The sequence below is a fragment of the Enoplosus armatus genome, chromosome 8 (genome assembly GCF_043641665.1).
Source record: "Enoplosus armatus isolate fEnoArm2 chromosome 8, fEnoArm2.hap1, whole genome shotgun sequence".
Classification (NCBI taxonomy): Eukaryota; Metazoa; Chordata; class Actinopteri; order Centrarchiformes; family Enoplosidae; genus Enoplosus; species Enoplosus armatus.
In genome coordinates, this window is record NC_092187.1 from 23,073,468 (window position 1) to 23,091,462 (window position 17,995).

A 17,995-nucleotide genomic window follows, 5' to 3' on the forward strand; every position below is an offset into this window, starting at 1 on the left:
TCCAACGCTACTGTAAAGCCAGGTTATTGTTTTCATCTTGTTGCTCTTCAGTCTCTTAAGAAAGAGTCCAAAGCATCATGAGTTACATTTCGGTTAACTGCATCCTGCAAAATCTGTATTTGAGACTGTGGTGTACTACACTGTGAAATTTTCTATCTTCACTGGGATTTATATGCATTAATTGTCATACTACTGCTTTGGTTTGGGAGCTGATGAACCAAATAGAGAAGGAAAATAGGAAGCTTATGAGTGCCACAGCTTTTGTGTATGTGCTGTATGTTCCTGTGGTGTTTGTCATACAGTGCTGTTTGGCACCCAGGTGGTTTTAAATGAGAGTTGTGTATGTTTTGCAATAGAAAAGGCGGGTAGAAAATGAAGGCTGCGATTTACCTTATTTAAAACAATCACTGTATGTTGTAGTTAGGTTGCTCAATCTACAGAATTATAATAATACAATAGCAGCAGCAGGAGGTGGGTTGGGATGATGTGCGAGTTCTTCATGTATGTTTCCATGTAGAAAACTGTTCCACCGCATTATATTCAGGGCCTGTTGTGCTTTAGAGCCAAATATGACTTCAACTTTTGTACGCATGAGGGCACTTTGTGTGTATGTGTCTGTATTTTTGTACTATTTTGAAGTGCACATTCAAAAATATTCTGTTGTAGGATTCTTGATCGAACGAAATATGCAACCTTAAATGTATTTATTTCCCAAAGGAGTCCGATTGCCTCGTGATTGTGAGATGGAGAAAAATACAGAATGGTTCTTATGTCTTACATTGAGAAGAGCACTCACCAAGTGTGCCGTTTAATATTTCTCCATTGTTCTTTTACCCATTAGTGCATGGGTTTTAAAAAGAACAAGAGGTTTTTAGCTGAAACTGTTTTGCCTTTGAGTTTGCAAATGAACACAGAGAACACTGGTTGTGCATTGTTTTCATGCAAAAACAAAAAAAAAGGAAAATCTACAGTTTTAATAAATCTCATTATCTCATATTTGGAATAATTTGTTTGGCCAGTAGTTTGTCCTTAATCTAACAATGCATTCATTAATAACAGAAGAGACAGACTGGCAGATGAACTCAATGGTAAGTGCAATAAACAGTATTCATATGGGTCAGTGTAATGTGGAAGCCATTTTGTTTTGTCTGTTTTAGTGCCTTTAATGAAATCAAATAACATTGCTGAATTTGAAGAAATGCATTTGTGTAGCCAAACGTGGTCAAAATTACAAAGCTCAAATTAAATAAAAACTTTTACAACACTTGTGAATGTGTTATGTTTTGGGGAGTCAATCGGTATAGAAGCATTGTGTGCATCTTAACCTTTTTCACATAATGTTGCCTCTCTTGGCTTTATATTTTTTCCCATGCAGTATTTATTAAAGAAATCCAGTCTAGAACCAGCAGAACTAAGTATTTTTAAACACCACCTGTCTGCCAGCATGAGACACCCCCCCATCCCTCCCTTGGGCCACAGTGAATACCACACCCTATTTTAAACCAGACGGAGGGTCAGACCTCTGTTCTTCTCAGGCAGTTCTCACACCTTAAATTAGTTCATGTGAGATCTGCAAACTTATACTGAAAATTCCTGCCGTTAGTCATTTAGTAGTTCAACTACAGGCTGCAACATTTCTTTAATTTTAGAGTAGTTTGCCATTTCAGCATGATGCGCAGTTCAAGCATCTGTTGAACACTACTGCCCCCAAGTGACCAAAGTGAGTGGAGCAACAAGATAATCTATAGTCAGTCTATCAGCAGATCAGATTAACGGTTCTTCTAGAATAAATTATTTCTAAGAACTGTACATACATTAGCAGCATGCTTTTAGAATTAGTGAAACTACAGACAGAACAATCTACACTGCTCTATTAAAAAGGTGTTCTTACCAATAATAATGAAGGCGTGTTTGTGTATTAAAAGAGCAAACAATAGTGCAGTCAATTAAACTTTATTTTTGACATTATTAAACCTCACAGATCAGAGATTAATAGAAGGGAATGCATGTCTGTTTAATACTCCTCTCCTTCATCATCATCGTCTCCCAGACTATCAGCTCCAACCTCCTCATAATCCTTCTCCAGAGCGGCCATGTCCTCTCTGGCCTCAGAGAACTCTCCCTCCTCCATACCCTCACCCACATACCAGTGAACAAAGGCACGCTTAGCGTACATCAGATCGAACTTGTGGTCGAGCCGAGCCCAGGCCTCTGCAATAGCAGTGGTGTTGCTCAGCATGCACACGGCCCTCTGGACCTTGGCCAGGTCTCCACCAGGAACTACGGTGGGTGGCTGGTAGTTGATGCCAACCTTGAAACCAGTGGGGCACCAGTCCACAAACTGGATGGAGCGCTTTGTTTTGATGGCGGCAATGGCAGCATTCACATCTTTGGGCACCACATCACCACGATACAAAAGGCAACAAGCCATGTACTTGCCGTGGCGAGGGTCACATTTTACCAACTGATTGGCCGGCTCAAAGCAGGAGTTGGTGATTTCTGACACCGTTAATTGCTCATGGTAAGCCTTCTCAGCAGAGATAACAGGGGCATAGGTGGCCAGAGGGAAGTGGATACGGGGATATGGCACCAAGTTGGTCTGGAACTCTGTCAGATCAACATTGAGGGCACCATCAAAACGAAGGGAGGCAGTGATGGAGGACACAATCTGACTAATCAACCTGTTCAGGTTGGTGTAGGAGGGACGCTCGATATCGAGGTTCCTACGACAGATATCATAGATGGCCTCGTTATCTACCATGAAGGCACAGTCAGAGTGCTCCAGGGTGGTGTGGGTGGTCAGGATGGAGTTGTAGGGCTCCACCACAGCGGTGGACACCTGGGGAGCTGGGTAGATGGAGAACTCCAGCTTGGACTTCTTGCCGTAGTCGACGGACAGACGCTCCATCAGCAGGGAGGTGAAACCAGAGCCGGTGCCACCTCCGAAGCTGTGGAAAACCAGGAAGCCCTGAAGGCCAGTGCACTGGTCAGCCTGAGGACAGAGAGGGAGAGTATTATTAAAAAATAAATTAATAAATATAAAAAGTATAATTTCCCCCCCAGGGATCAATAAAGTATTTCTGATTCTGAGACAGAGACATATGAGATACAGTTACATCATTTCATATTTTGAATCAAAATCCTGATTTCAAGTTACCCACCAGTTTGCGGATCCTGTCCAGCACCAGGTCAATGATCTCTTTGCCGATGGTGTAGTGTCCACGGGCGTAGTTGTTGGCAGCATCCTCCTTGCCAGTGATCAGCTGCTCAGGGTGGAACAGTTGACGGTAGGTGCCAGAGCGCACTTCATCTAAGGAGACACAAGCAGGTTTACCAATTAGATATTTCACTTTCATTTGCCAAAATTAATGTTCAGCCAGACGAGATGACACTTACCGATGACAGTGGGCTCCAGGTCCACAAAAACGGCCCTGGGGACGTGCTTCCCAGCTCCAGTCTCACTGAAGAAGGTGTTGAAGGAATCATCTCCTCCTCCAATGGTCTTGCCACTGGGCATCTGTCCGTCCGGCTGGATCCCATGTTCAAGGCAGTAAAGCTCCCAGCAGGCATTGCCAATCTGGACACCAGCTTGACCAACGTGCACTGAGATACATTCACGCTGTGGAAAAGAAAAAATTAAGCTTGACAAATTACAAATTTATAAAAAAAAAAGGGAAAAAAAGGCTTGGTTGGCTGAAAAACGTATTAGACTTTCTTTTGCCAATTGCAACAATTAGATGCTGAAGGCTATTCATCACATGTCGAGTGCTGTAGAGAGAATACAAGATCTGAGGAAGACAAAAAGGCCCTTTTGTTAAGAACCAGAGCATCATGACTAAAGTCACCTGATGACATATTGCACAGTCATCTACCCTCTGAACAGAAAAGCCTTTAGAAACGAAAATATCACAAGGAGGCTGATTATTGACACATATGTGCTTCAGGAAAAACAAAGAATCTTGTTTTGATCACATTTTCCCATCAAAGTTATGTGGTGGACCAAACCCAAGCGCCGCATTATACTTTCATACAATAAAAAATAGGCCTACACAATGTGCTGCATTCGAGATCAAATATAAAGGCCCTATAAAAGGCTTTTAGTGAATAGGTTTCGTTTAGAAAGCCTGTGGTGGCAGTTTCATAAAGGCCAGGCCGCTTCAAACAGGCGGTAAAACAGAGGAATGTTTCAGGCTGAGAGCACGTTAACCTTCGCCAACTGGGTCATTGTGCAGACTGGAAAACCGGAAACTGGCACCCCCAACTGAACTTGAATCTGGGCTGTGGCCTGACGAGATACACTGAATTTACCGGTTAAAACGACCCATTGAAGACGAATTTTGGTTAGCCGTCCTACATCTTTAAACGTTTTTGATTAGTTAAAGCTAGAACATGGACAACTGAGTTAATGCCGCTTCTTGACGATAATGGTTTATTAAACTAGGCTACCACGTGACGACACATAGTAAGTAAACGAACGCTATATTTTCATACTCACCATGTTTCCTGAAGTTATGAGGACTTCGGAGTTCGGATTAAGAGGAAAGCGACGACGTTAGCTCTCACAGCTAGGCCTTTATGAGTCCTGTGTAAGAAGTAACTGATGATGTCTGCTAGGCGGGGTGTTTTATACTCCCCCACCCGGCGGAGAAGTTCTCCTCAATCCGATTGGTTGGGAGGGTCACATGGGGGGATTCCTATTGGTTAAAACGAAATGGTCAAATTCCGCTATAACACGCCACGAGCCCTGCAGGAAAGTGGGGCACGCATACGTGCGCGTCAGTAACTGACAGCAGGACCGGAAGTGAATCTCTTTCAAACGGATTTTTGATTCCTGTGTTTTGTTTCGCCTCAAACCGGCTGTTTTGTTCTTTTTTAGCCCATAAAGTGGTAGAAGAAGTAGGTTACTCAGCAGTGGTGGACAGTAACTAAGTACATTTACTCAAGTACAGTACATTAAGTACAGTTTTTAGATACTTGTACTTCACTTGAGTATTTAAATGTCCTGCTACTTTATACTTCAAATCCCCAACATTTCAGAGGCAAATATTGTACTTTTTACTCCCCTACATGTATCTGATAACTTCAGTTACTAATTACGTTATAGATTCACATTATTAATACAAAATATAACCAACAAATAAAATTAGCCCCACCTTTACCAGCTGCAACATTAAAGTAAGGTACAAATCAATGCATCAGTCATTTTAATCCAATGCTAAAACATACATCTTCTGAAAATGGCCATTCTGCATCCTTATACTTTTGTACTTCTACTTAAGTAAAATTCTGAGTGCAGGACTTGAATCAGAATCAGAATTAGATACTGTTTATTGCCAAGTAACATACATTACAAGGAATTTGCCGTGGTCTGATGGTGCTACATTTTTTTTTAAACATATAATCTGACAGACAACAAGCATGTAAAAATATAAAGGTAAAAGAATAAGATAAGTATTTCTACACTGTAGTATTATTACTTTTACTTAGGTAAAGCATCTGAGTAACAGTGGTGGAACGAAGTGCTCAGATCCTTTACTTAAGTAAAAATAGTAAAGCCACAGTGTAGAAATACTTACAACTAAAGGTCTTGCATTCAAAATTCTACTTGAGTAAAGCTACATAAGTATTGTGATCAAAATGTAATTTAAGTATTTAAAGTAAAAGTACTCCTACAGAAACATGGGCCCTTTGACTGCTATTATTTGTATATTGTATTATTACATTTTATTGCTGATGCATCTGGTCAAGGCGGAGCTAGTTTTAACTACTTTATATACAGTTAGGTACTTTAGTCCAGGCTCTTATTTTGACAATGTTGTTTCTTGTAAAATCTTGCAATGACGTATTTCTTTAAACTGGAAGATAAAAACATCCTTTGTGGTAGCCAATTTTAATCGTTTTGTTGTTATATTTGACATCCAAGAAACTACTTTGGCACCTGGTGGTTTTACTTTCCATCACAACCTCTTCCTGATGTATGAATCCTTGTGCTCTCAACCCGTTTCACATCCCCCCTCTACCACCACCAGAGGTCCCCATTTATTGAGAAATTGTTCCATTTTGCATCAGTTAGAAATCAGTTTGAAAAATATTTCTCTTTTTCATAGTAGTTGTATAATGCTGGAGCAAAAACACGAGTTTAAGGATTTGTATTAAATGGGAATCCCTGCTATACATCTGTTTTGGGGGCGGGGTTCAGCTCTGTGGTCGGTCAGTGGCAGGGAGGAGGATGAAGGGGAAGATAAAACCCTTGGATAACTCCTCTCACCCACTCCGTGATGAGCTGTGGCAGATGGGCAGTTCATTCAACCGCCGGATCACCCCACCAGGGTGCAAAACGGAGCGCTTCAAGCTCATTTGTGCCCACTGCCTGCAGACTGTACAACAGCAGCGGAGACCACAGACTGTGACATCACTCGGACCACCCTGCCCCACCCCCCCAAATCACAAACACACCCAATTTCCAGTGTCTGCTCTCCCTTTCCTTTGTCTCTGTTGAAGTGATTTATATATCATACTATACCATATTTTAGTTACTATTCTGTAATATTGCTGTACCATCATGTTAGATTACATTTCACCATATATCCCACACATTACATTAATCTGTTGGATCCCCGTTTCAAACCAGACCAGTCAGTTTTTTTACTGAAAGCAAAAATAAAAGTAAATCGAGATCTGCAAATAGTATACTAAGAGCACATGGTGGTAACTTAGTTAAACTACAGGTTACCTGCAACAATTTGAAATTTCAGCATGGTGTGGCGTTCAAACACCTGAATGCTGCTGCCCCAAAGTGACTAAAGTGAGTGAAGCATCAGGATCTCTATAGTCAAAGCATTTTAGGTCTTCGAGGTGAGGCAGGTTATGTTTCAACGTTTAACAGTGGCTTAGTGTGAGCAGAATAACTTCTAGAACAAAGTATTATTACTCAGTGACAACAGAAACTGAACATGCAGGCTCTATTAAAAATGCTTATTCCAACTAACAATTAATGAAGGCGTGTTTGTGTATTTAAGAGCAAACAGTAGTGCAGTCAATGAACAAACTTTATTTGACATGAAAAGGCACAGATCAGAGATCAATAGAAGGGAATGCATGTCTGTTTAATACTCCTCTCCTTCATCCTCCTCTCCCAGACTATCGGCTCCAACCTCCTCATAATCCTTCTCCAGAGCTGCCATGTCCTCTCTGGCCTCAGAGAACTCTCCCTCCTCCATACCCTCACCCACATACCAGTGAACAAAGGCACGCTTAGCGTACATCAGATCGAACTTGTGGTCGAGCCGAGCCCAGGCCTCTGCAATAGCAGTGGTGTTGCTCAGCATGCACACAGCCCTCTGGACCTTGGCCAGGTCTCCACCAGGAACTACAGTGGGCGGCTGGTAGTTGATGCCAACCTTGAAACCAGTGGGGCACCAGTCCACAAACTGGATGGAGCGCTTTGTTTTGATGGCGGCAATGGCAGCATTCACATCTTTGGGCACCACATCACCACGATACAAAAGGCAACAAGCCATGTACTTGCCGTGGCGAGGGTCACATTTTACCAACTGATTGGCCGGCTCAAAGCAGGCGTTTGTGATTTCTGACACTGAGAGCTGCTCATGGTAAGCCTTCTCAGCAGAGATAACAGGGGCATAGGTGGCCAGAGGGAAGTGGATACGGGGATATGGCACCAAGTTGGTCTGGAACTCTGTCAGATCAACATTGAGGGCACCATCGAAACGAAGGGAGGCAGTGATGGAGGACACAATCTGACTGATCAACCTGTTCAGGTTGGTGTAGGAGGGACGCTCGATATCAAGGTTCCTCCGGCAGATGTCGTAGATGGCCTCGTTATCTACCATGAAGGCACAGTCAGAGTGCTCCAGGGTGGTGTGGGTGGTCAGGATGGAGTTGTAGGGCTCCACCACAGCGGTGGACACCTGGGGAGCTGGGTAGACGGAGAACTCCAGCTTGGACTTCTTGCCGTAGTCGACGGACAGACGCTCCATCAGCAGGGAGGTGAAACCAGAGCCGGTGCCACCTCCGAAGCTGTGGAAAACCAGGAAGCCCTGAAGACCAGTACACTGGTCAGCCTGAGGACAGAGAGGGAGAGACAGATCACCTGAGATTCAATTTGATATTCTAGAACAAAATTTGAAAATGTTTGCTCTGAATTTACCCACCAGTTTGCGGATCCTGTCCAGCACCAGGTCAATGATCTCTTTGCCGATGGTGTAGTGTCCACGGGCGTAGTTGTTGGCAGCATCCTCCTTGCCAGTGATCAGCTGCTCAGGGTGGAACAGCTGGCGGTAGGTGCCAGAGCGCACCTCATCTAAAAAAGGGGAATTAACATAAATTAGATTGACAGGGGTGGGGGGGAGAAAAAATTTTAAAAAAAGTTTATAGTTTAATGAGCTCACCAATGACAGCAGGCTCCAGGTCCACAAAAACAGCTCTGGGGACGTGCTTTCCTCCTCCAGTCTCACTGAAGAAGGTGTTGAAAGAATCATCTCCTCCTCCCCGAGTCTTGCCACTGGGCATCTGTCCGTCCGGCTGGATCCCATGTTCAAGGCAGTAAAGTTCCCAGCAGGCATTGCCAATCTGGACACCAGCCTGACCGACGTGCACTGAGATACATTCACGCTGGAGGAAAGCAAAAGCAATTTGTAACATTACTTTTTTGCTAGACATCCATGTTTTAACCATTTCTAATTAGATGTTTTATTATTCATCACACGTTGAGAACAACTCAAAAGCTGAGGTCTAAAAAGGAAGGAGGGGGAACCAAAAGGGGGAGAAAAAAAAAGAAAAAAAAAAAAAGGACCCTTTGTGAAGAACCAGATACCACATCATGGCCAAGTCACCCATCACATGCTGCACATTTACCCATGTAAAATGTATTCAGACACAAAACATAGCTGATTTTCTACACATAAGCAAAACAAAATGATGATCTTGAGAATATCTTGACATAATTTCAGTCTGCCAGGAGCAGACAGAGCTGTGGTCACAGTTGTCATACACATGCAGCTTTTAAAGCCTGGGGCTTTCCATAGGAAAGAAAACACCAATAACCTCAACTTCATGTCTATAAGACATGAAACTTTATCAACTCCTCTTGACATTAGACTTTTCATTCAGGGGGAAGCTAAGTTCAGTTAGCTAATGCCAATCAATAGGCCTTAAATTGACAGTTAATTGATGTGGGTTGTGAGCCTGCTTAAATCAAAAACAAAAAGCTCCCATTATTCCATACTCACCATGTTTCCTGACGCTGTGTCTAAACGGGTCGAAATAAGGATGAAAAGACAAATTTAACTCTCACAGATGGTTTTACAAGGAGTCCTGTGTAAGAAGCTGCTGCTGCGCTTCGCTCGGCGGAGGCTTTTTATACTCGCTGTACCCGAAGGAAGGCGCAGCTGGACCCGATTGGTTGAGAGTCACACGAGCTCCCTTTCTATTGGTTAAACGAAAACACTCACTCACTCGTCAAACAGGCCTTTGTTTAAGCGGACATTTTGACTTCTCGTTAAAGCACAGGTGTGACAAATGACATCAATCATCACGGCTCCGTCATGCTGAAGCGTCCCGGTCCGCCGCGACGGTGCGACAGCTGTTGGCCGTCTCTTTAACCCTCCAGTGATGCAGTCCAAAAGGTAGAGCTGTAAGCCAGAATCTGAGACGCAGAACATAACACATATACCCAACTAAAGAGTATGATAAAAAAAAATAAATAGAAAGATAGAATAAATCAGTCACACCGAGCATATTTTATTTCCACACAATTAAGAGACTTAGACTATAATGAACTTCCACGAGACTGTGCTATAAAGGAAGGTGAACATTTGGAAAATCTAGACTTGTGTAGGCTATATAATATTTTGCCAAAATCAACGTGTCATTCAGAAATCCTGCATTATCATCCTTCCCGATGAATCCACATTTCATCTCTTTTAGACGAGTATTATAATTTGTAATATAATTATAATATAATTCAGAATATTAAATTGCACCTTGAAATGAGTGAACTAAAGAGCCTTTCACGAGAATCGTTACAGCAGTAGATGCCTTTAAAACAGGTGAACTAAGTGAGCAGCTCAAATCATATTTATTAATGAAACTGTCATATTCTTCAAAAACACCCACCATTATCCATCAATTGAAAGTCGGACCGGATGCCATTTTGTTCCCCCTTATCATTGTACAAAGGTTTACCTTTTTTATGTCTATACCTGTTGCTCCAGATAAAAATTATGGAAGTATGTTTACTGTATAAATGAGCCTCCAATATTTGCAATACTTGATGAAAAGAAAAAAGTTTGACTGATGAGTTGAATAATTGGAAATCACAACTTAATTAAAAAAGCAACGTCTCCAAGCTTTTCCTACTACGACATCTCAAAATGTCCTCCAGGATACAGGCCTATTTGCCATTACAATCACTGCCCAGCATATGTAGCCAGCTGGGGTCTCATACCTCCTTTTGACCTGGTTTTTGGAGCCTTTTCTTGTCACACAACACTACCACCAGAGGTCACCATATAATTAATAATTGTTCCACTTCATTTGTATTTCAATCACTTCACTGCAACACACATAAAAAATATTAAACTATAATTGAACAAAGAAATGCTTCAGTCTAAATTTGATCGCAAAACAATGCACAAAGATATGTGGCCATGTTGCTGTCGTATTGTCATGCGTGTTTGGCAGTTATTTCGCTCTCTATAATCCGATCACATGTCAGAAAAAGATTTGTAATTGAATTCGTAAGTCACAGAGGAATGGCCCAAGACAACAGATGGAAGAGGAGGAAAGAGCAAAGAAGGATCTAATGGAGTAACGAACAAAGACTGCAAAGTGAGAGAGCTACACCAGGTGTGTCATACGGCAAGTCCTCACAGATGTTAGTGCAGCATGAAAAACAGAACAAAAAGGCCTGCAAAGTTTCCCAAATTTATTTACAGTCCATTCCATCAATTGTTTACAACTATAAGCAATACATTAAGAAAACAAACACAAAATTACACATCTAAATACAAATTCAAGATATTGTGCTTGTGTATATTGTTAAGGAATGAGACTCTCATGTCAAATTTACTTATTGGGCCTACTCCTCTCCCTCCTCTTCTCCCTCACCCTCAATGGAGTCGACTCCAACCTCCTCATAATCCTTCTCCAGAGCGGCCATGTCCTCTCTGGCCTCAGAGAACTCTCCCTCCTCCATACCCTCACCCACATACCAGTGAACAAAGGCACGCTTAGCGTACATCAGATCGAACTTGTGGTCGAGCCGAGCCCAGGCCTCTGCAATAGCAGTGGTGTTGCTCAGCATGCACACGGCCCTCTGGACCTTGGCCAGGTCTCCACCAGGAACTACGGTGGGAGGCTGGTAGTTGATGCCAACCTTGAAACCAGTGGGACACCAGTCCACAAACTGAATGGAGCGCTTGGTTTTGATGGTGGCAATGGCAGCATTCACATCTTTGGGCACCACATCACCACGATACAAAAGGCAACAAGCCATGTACTTGCCGTGGCGAGGGTCACATTTTACCAACTGATTGGCCGGCTCAAAGCAGGAGTTGGTGATTTCTGACACTGAGAGCTGCTCATGGTAAGCCTTCTCAGCAGAGATAACAGGGGCATAGGTGGCCAGAGGGAAGTGGATACGGGGATATGGCACCAAGTTGGTCTGGAACTCTGTCAGATCAACATTGAGGGCACCATCGAAACGAAGGGAGGCAGTGATGGAGGACACAATCTGACTGATCAACCTGTTCAGGTTGGTGTAGGTGGGACGCTCGATATCGAGGTTCCTACGGCAGATGTCGTAGATGGCCTCGTTATCTACCATGAAGGCACAGTCAGAGTGCTCCAGGGTGGTGTGGGTGGTCAGGATGGAGTTGTAGGGCTCCACCACAGCGGTGGACACCTGGGGAGCTGGGTAGATGGAGAACTCCAGCTTGGACTTCTTGCCGTAGTCGACGGACAGACGCTCCATCAGCAGGGAGGTGAAACCAGAGCCGGTGCCACCTCCGAAGCTGTGGAAAACCAGGAAGCCCTGAAGGCCAGTGCACTGGTCAGCCTGGGGACAGAGAGGGAGAGACAGAGGTCACATATGAGATACAGTTACATCATTTCATATTTTGAATCAAAATCCTGATTTCAAGTTACCCACCAGTTTGCGGATCCTGTCCAGCACCAGGTCAATGATCTCTTTGCCGATGGTGTAGTGTCCACGGGCGTAGTTGTTGGCAGCATCCTCCTTGCCAGTGATCAGCTGCTCAGGGTGGAACAGCTGGCGGTAGGTGCCAGAGCGCACTTCATCTAAGGAGAATCAGCATAAATTATAGGACGGTTTGATCAACTGGGCGGGGGGCAAGCAACTATGTTTTTAGAATTTATATTTCCTGAGAGTTTACCGATGACAGTGGGCTCCAGGTCCACAAAAACGGCCCTGGGGACGTGCTTTCCAGCTCCAGTCTCGCTGAAGAAGGTGTTGAAGGAATCGTCTCCTCCACCTATGGGTTTGTCACTGGGCATCTGTCCGTCCGGCTGGATCCCATGTTCAAGGCAGTAAAGCTCCCAGCAGGCATTGCCAATCTGGACACCAGCCTGACCGACGTGGATGGAGATACACTCACGCTGGGGTGCAGACAAAGAAGATTTGGATTACAGATTTTTTTTAAATCTCAAGCCTTCTGCACACTTAGAAAATATACCTCCTTTAAAAGAGCCATTCAAACCACGATGCCATGAAGGAGCCAAAAAATAGCAGGTGTTTTTGTCAGATAGCTTTTAAATGAACTAGAAAAAAGCAGTGCGTCATTAACTGTCTCAGTTCATTCTGCCCTCCTTGCATGAAAAGCCTTTATTGTTCCACAGTCTATTTTCTATGATAGCATATCTGACTGAGGTTCAGTCTATCATTTATTTAACAGGAAGCCATGCATTTTCTGCTGCTGTCTGCTGCGACATAAAACCGTGTCTATGTCCTACTGGATTACTGTAGGGAGGGGGGATTATCTAGGTCAGACATGTTGTAGGGCGCTGTCTCTTTAAAAAGCCACATTCACATTCAATAGACATCTCCCATGAATTTTTACTTTTCGTTACAGTAAATAGAGATACTTTAGATGGCTTGGTTTTGAATACAGTCGGTGGCATTTTCTATCTTATCATAAAATCATCTTGTGATTTAATGATCAGGCATTTGCAGAGCAAGAACGCATTAGGCTGCATTTTCCTAAATATGAAAATCAGCAATAATTGATTTGTCTAACAGTGGACATATTGACAATTAAACAATATACAGCCATCATGTGTTAACAAATGGGGTAAGGTAGGGTAACATCAGAGAAACATCATTTGAGCTACCTACTTGCATTTCAAACAATACAACTCTAGAAAAAAATATATTTAAAATGTTACATACCATGATGGCTTGTCGATATTATGCAATGTAATGAGACAAGCTTGAGGAGTGTTTGCGTCTGAGGTCTGCGGTGTCTGGAGCTGATCTGCAGATGCACCACACTGTGCCTCTTCAGGAGGAGGGGTGAAGTGTGCAAAAGCTCCTCCTCTGTCTGCCGCAGTAACTGTTTCACACCCAGAACAACCACATACTGTAACTGTGGCAGGAGGACTGTGATGGGTTGATGGTTTGGTCCAGGGCTGTCCAGTCTATTGTCCAAATTACAGGACGTTCAAATTATCCAATTAAATTTCAATGCAAAAAAAAAGAAAAAAAGAAAAATGACATTGATGATCTATCTCTGGCAAATTTAAATTACAAACTTTCTTAATTGTGTCTATTTGTTGCCTGCCTTTTTTAACCTTATGCTAGTATTATTATCTGATTTTGTATTGTTTTGTTTGCAACATTTTATGCTAAAGATGTTTCCAGCCTCACTGGAACTTACCTGGTTAAAATAAAGGTCGCTGACACATTTTATACCACATTTCAAATAGCATCGTTGGTTGGGCTGAAATTTAAAACTCTGTGAAAACGGCATGTGGAACCACGTAAAAATACACCAACTAAGGCTAGTTGCTTTTATGGTTACTGCTTTTTGCTGGTCTTATCAGGGCAGAGCTATTCTGATGATGGTAAAGACGGTAGGCCTACAAGGTAAACCAGCACATTGTCCAACCTGCTAAATCAGGAGGAGACCCTCCAAGTTCATACTGCACAGGCCTAGACTACGGTGGCCCTGAAAGCTCAGCACGGTCGTGTTTTCTGTATTTGGGTGTGTTTATGTATCTGTTGTGTTTTCTGTCTTTGCAGCATTTCTTTTCTAAATGCTCCACGAGTGTTGTCAAATTGTTGAAGATCTTTTTTTTTCATTTGCTTGTGTTTTGTCTAAGGCCACCATACTACGCTGTAGCTAATCCAGCTACTTTATAAATGCTATTGTCATAAATGAATGAAAGATCTATTGTAAATCTCATTTACTTTAGTGATATTCTGACTAAATTACCATCTCTGCAATCTAAGTTTGATGGTTAACAAATTTCTCTTGTGCAATGAAACCACCGGACCACTTTGGGTTTCAAGTTATGTTTACATAACCAAAACTAAAATCTGCATCATAACTCCTATAGGGCCATGCAGTAATAAAAATTGTATTTCCAAATCAAACAAATTGTGTGCTCATACAGTGTGCTGTCCAGGGGGATTAACAGGGTTTCCTTTCTGTGGGGAATAGAAACCACATGAATGTTATGACCTGGTCAGTGGCAGGCTGCAAATACAGTACAAATGCCTCTTATATCTTACATAATAACCAAGGTTCAAGGTACATTTATTAGTAATGCTACAACACAGGGCTGCACAATGAAATTACTTGTTGGTTAAGTTGTAGCCAAATAGATGTAGAGGAGAATAAACCCACCTGCAGAGTTTAAAGTCCACCCATTCTGTCATTTTCAATCGTATAGAAACTTAATTAATTCAGAATATTACTTAAAAATATACATTTTCTTTTTTTAGATTGTTCACCTAATAGTGACTGTCAACTACCGCTCATATCTAAACCATAGGGTCACAAGGTCAATGGGTTTACGTTACGAGGATAAATAAGGAAAAACCCAATATTAAACAGTTAGAGATACATCCTTTTCTTATTTATTTAGCTTACATTTTCTGTCTCTGTTCAGGATGGATGCTGGTGGGTCCTGAGATGGTGTGATGACCGAATAAAGCAGCTGGAAACTTACCCAAAATGGTTCAGCTCTGAGCCAACCAGAACCTCTCTGATTCTCCCCTGAACCTACACAGCTTTAGGAGACTTGTTTCATTCAAGAAAATGATTTTAAAAGATCGAATGTTCTTATCTTCTGAAGATTCATTCTAGAGCTTTGAGTGGCAGCCTCCTCTCAGTTCATGTATTTGGCTGATACTGATGCATTAACTCATAGCAGTCTTACATGATGTCATTTAAATCACCACATAGTGTCATTAGGGTCATACACAGTGACCTAATATAAAACCCACAGATTAAGGCTTAGTCATTAGGTTTAGGATACATTTAGGAGCTCTGCAGCAATAACATTCATACAATTTGTTTTTATAAAGGTTGACTTACGAACATATGCAGACGTGTATAATTGGCCACGAGTCAAAATCTTAGGTTTATGTCAACTACAGAGCGTAGTTTTCTTTATAAATCAAAGATCATAACTGAAAAAAGTACTGTGAATCTGTAGAGGGCAGCCATATTTCAAATATGCTGAACATAGCTTTAACTACGAACTATAACCCTCATTTCAAAGAAGCAGAATGCAGGTTCTGTATGTACACTATGCATGTTTACTGGTGTACTGAAACTAAATGTACGTCCTTAGGATTACATAACATGATCCAGGATTCAGAATTAGATTTTGGAAGACTAATCACTCCTGACGAGAGGTTATTTTTCATTCTTAAATTACATTATGTCATTATATTAACAACACAGACAACTTCACACGTTACAGGAAATTTATTTAGGACAGGGCAAAACAGACATTTTTTGGATTCCTTAGTCTGAACATAGCCAAACTAACATTTGATAGACAAACATTTATTTTTGGAATGCAAATTTGAAGCAATTGTTTCCTGTTTAACTAGTGCTTTAAGTCCCTTTTAATACTCCTCTTCCTCACCCTTGAAAGAGTAAACTCCAACCTACTTCCATCCTGGTTGTGTCATATCACAGGAACTTAACATCCAAACTGACATTTTCAGTTGTTTTATTCTGAACAGCCAAACCGGTAATTAATAGACAAACATTTCTTTTTGGAATGTATTTAAGAATTGTTTCCTGTTTAACTAGTGCCTTTATGTCCCTTTTAATACTCCTCTCCCTCCTCTTCTCCCTCACCCTCAATGGAGTCGACTCCAACCTCCTCATAATCCTTCTCCAGAGCGGCCATGTCCTCTCTGGCCTCAGAGAACTCTCCCTCCTCCATACCCTCACCCACATACCAGTGAACAAAGGCACGCTTAGCGTACATCAGATCGAACTTGTGGTCGAGCCGAGCCCAGGCCTCTGCAATAGCAGTGGTGTTGCTCAGCATGCACACGGCCCTCTGGACCTTGGCCAGGTCTCCACCAGGAACTACGGTGGGCGGCTGGTAGTTGATGCCAACCTTGAAACCAGTGGGACACCAGTCCACAAACTGGATGGTGCGCTTGGTCTTGATGGTGGCAATGGCAGCATTCACATCTTTGGGCACCACATCACCACGATACAAAAGGCAACAAGCCATGTACTTGCCGTGGCGAGGGTCACATTTCACCATCTGATTGGCCGGCTCAAAGCAGGCGTTTGTGATTTCTGACACCGAGAGCTGCTCATGGTAAGCCTTCTCAGCAGAGATAACAGGGGCATAGGTGGCCAGAGGGAAGTGGATACGGGGATATGGCACCAAGTTGGTCTGGAACTCTGTCAGATCAACATTGAGGGCACCATCGAAACGAAGGGAGGCAGTGATGGAGGACACAATCTGGCCAATTAGCCTGTTCAGGTTGGTGTAGGAGGGACGCTCGATATCGAGGTTCCTACGGCAGATATCGTAGATGGCCTCGTTATCTACCATGAAGGCACAGTCAGAGTGCTCCAGGGTGGTGTGGGTGGTCAGGATGGAGTTGTAGGGCTCCACCACAGCGGTGGACACCTGGGGAGCTGGGTAGATGGAGAACTCCAGCTTGGACTTCTTGCCGTAGTCGACGGACAGACGCTCCATCAGCAGGGAGGTGAAACCAGAGCCGGTGCCACCTCCGAAGCTGTGGAAAACCAGGAAGCCCTGAAGGCCAGTGCACTGGTCAGCCTGAGGACAGAGAGGGAGAGACAGAGGTCACATATGAGATACAGTTACATCATTTCATATTTTGAATCAAAATCCTGATTTCAAGTTACCCACCAGTTTGCGGATCCTGTCCAGCACCAGGTCAATGATCTCTTTGCCGATGGTGTAGTGTCCACGGGCGTAGTTGTTGGCAGCATCCTCCTTGCCAGTGATCAGCTGCTCAGGGTGGAACAGCTGGCGGTAGGTGCCAGAGCGCACCTCATCTAAGGAGACAAAAGCAGGTTTACCAATTAGATATTTCACTTTCATTTGCCAAAATTAATGTTCAGCCAGACGAGATGACACTTACCGATGACAGTGGGCTCCAGGTCCACAAAAACGGCCCTGGGGACGTGCTTTCCAGCTCCAGTCTCACTGAAGAAGGTGTTGAAGGAATCATCTCCCCCTCCAATGGTCTTGTCACTGGGCATCTGTCCGTCCGGCTGGATCCCATGTTCAAGGCAGTAAAGCTCCCAGCAGGCATTGCCGATCTGGACACCAGCCTGACCAACGTGGATGGAGATACACTCACGCTGTGGAAAGAAAAAACACAAGAGAGGTCATTCACCTGTATCTATTTAGACCTGTCACAGTGGAAAATAAAACATATATATGTATATACATATTATACACTGAAAAATATTATTTCAGTTTAATTGTTTTGAGCTTTTTC

At 42.9% G+C, this 17,995-nt stretch overlaps 4 protein-coding genes across 4 annotated transcripts; all 4 read right to left on the reverse strand.

Moving 5' to 3' along the window:
* Window positions 1–1,943: 1,943 nt before the first annotated feature.
* On the reverse strand, window positions 1,944–4,610 carry LOC139289434 (tubulin alpha-1C chain-like). The gene is made up of 4 exons (XM_070911041.1): window positions 4,496–4,610; window positions 3,397–3,619; window positions 3,162–3,310; window positions 1,944–2,992 (listed from the first exon to the last, which is right to left on the reverse strand). Exons 1-4 carry the CDS (start codon window positions 4,496–4,498, stop codon window positions 2,015–2,017), a joined length of 1,353 nt encoding a protein of 450 aa, XP_070767142.1. The 5' UTR covers window positions 4,499–4,610; the 3' UTR covers window positions 1,944–2,014.
* A 2,495-nt stretch (window positions 4,611–7,105) lies between these two features.
* Window positions 7,106–8,631, reverse strand: LOC139289586 (tubulin alpha-1C chain-like). Its single transcript, XM_070911221.1, has 3 exons — window positions 8,409–8,631; window positions 8,172–8,320; window positions 7,106–8,081 (listed from the first exon to the last, which is right to left on the reverse strand). Exons 1-3 carry the CDS (start codon window positions 8,527–8,529, stop codon window positions 7,107–7,109), a joined length of 1,245 nt encoding a protein of 414 aa, XP_070767322.1. The 5' UTR covers window positions 8,530–8,631; the 3' UTR covers window position 7,106.
* Window positions 8,632–11,049: 2,418 nt separating this feature from the next.
* LOC139289582 (tubulin alpha chain) lies at window positions 11,050–13,487 on the reverse strand. The gene is made up of 4 exons (XM_070911215.1): window positions 13,427–13,487; window positions 12,414–12,636; window positions 12,170–12,318; window positions 11,050–12,076 (listed from the first exon to the last, which is right to left on the reverse strand). The coding sequence occupies exons 1-4, from the start codon at window positions 13,427–13,429 to the stop codon at window positions 11,099–11,101; spliced, it is 1,353 nt and encodes a 450-aa protein (XP_070767316.1). The 5' UTR covers window positions 13,430–13,487; the 3' UTR covers window positions 11,050–11,098.
* A 2,505-nt stretch (window positions 13,488–15,992) lies between these two features.
* Window positions 15,993–17,768, reverse strand: LOC139288365 (tubulin alpha-1A chain). Its single transcript, XM_070909642.1, has 3 exons — window positions 17,633–17,768; window positions 17,398–17,546; window positions 15,993–17,304 (listed from the first exon to the last, which is right to left on the reverse strand). Exons 1-3 carry the CDS (start codon window positions 17,751–17,753, stop codon window positions 16,324–16,326), a joined length of 1,251 nt encoding a protein of 416 aa, XP_070765743.1. The 5' UTR covers window positions 17,754–17,768; the 3' UTR covers window positions 15,993–16,323.
* Between the last annotated feature and the right edge of the window lie 227 nt (window positions 17,769–17,995).

Coding starts and splice junctions, on each gene's coding strand:
- LOC139289434 (XM_070911041.1), bottom strand. Junction 3,311..3,396: donor CCTGGAGCCCACTGTCATCG/GTAAGTGTCATC, acceptor GTGTCTCCTTAG/ATGAAGTGCGCTCTGGCACC. Junction 2,993..3,161: donor TGGACAGGATCCGCAAACTG/GTGGGTAACTTG, acceptor CTCTGTCCTCAG/GCTGACCAGTGCACTGGCCT.
- LOC139289586 (XM_070911221.1), bottom strand. CDS start 8,529: ATGCCCAGTGGCAAGACTCGGGGAGGAGGAGATGATTCTTTCAACACC. Junction 8,321..8,408: donor CCTGGAGCCTGCTGTCATTG/GTGAGCTCATTA, acceptor CCCCTTTTTTAG/ATGAGGTGCGCTCTGGCACC. Junction 8,082..8,171: donor TGGACAGGATCCGCAAACTG/GTGGGTAAATTC, acceptor CTCTGTCCTCAG/GCTGACCAGTGTACTGGTCT.
- LOC139289582 (XM_070911215.1), bottom strand. Junction 12,319..12,413: donor CCTGGAGCCCACTGTCATCG/GTAAACTCTCAG, acceptor GATTCTCCTTAG/ATGAAGTGCGCTCTGGCACC. Junction 12,077..12,169: donor TGGACAGGATCCGCAAACTG/GTGGGTAACTTG, acceptor CTCTGTCCCCAG/GCTGACCAGTGCACTGGCCT.
- LOC139288365 (XM_070909642.1), bottom strand. CDS start 17,753: ATGCCCAGTGACAAGACCATTGGAGGGGGAGATGATTCCTTCAACACC. Junction 17,547..17,632: donor CCTGGAGCCCACTGTCATCG/GTAAGTGTCATC, acceptor TTGTCTCCTTAG/ATGAGGTGCGCTCTGGCACC. Junction 17,305..17,397: donor TGGACAGGATCCGCAAACTG/GTGGGTAACTTG, acceptor CTCTGTCCTCAG/GCTGACCAGTGCACTGGCCT.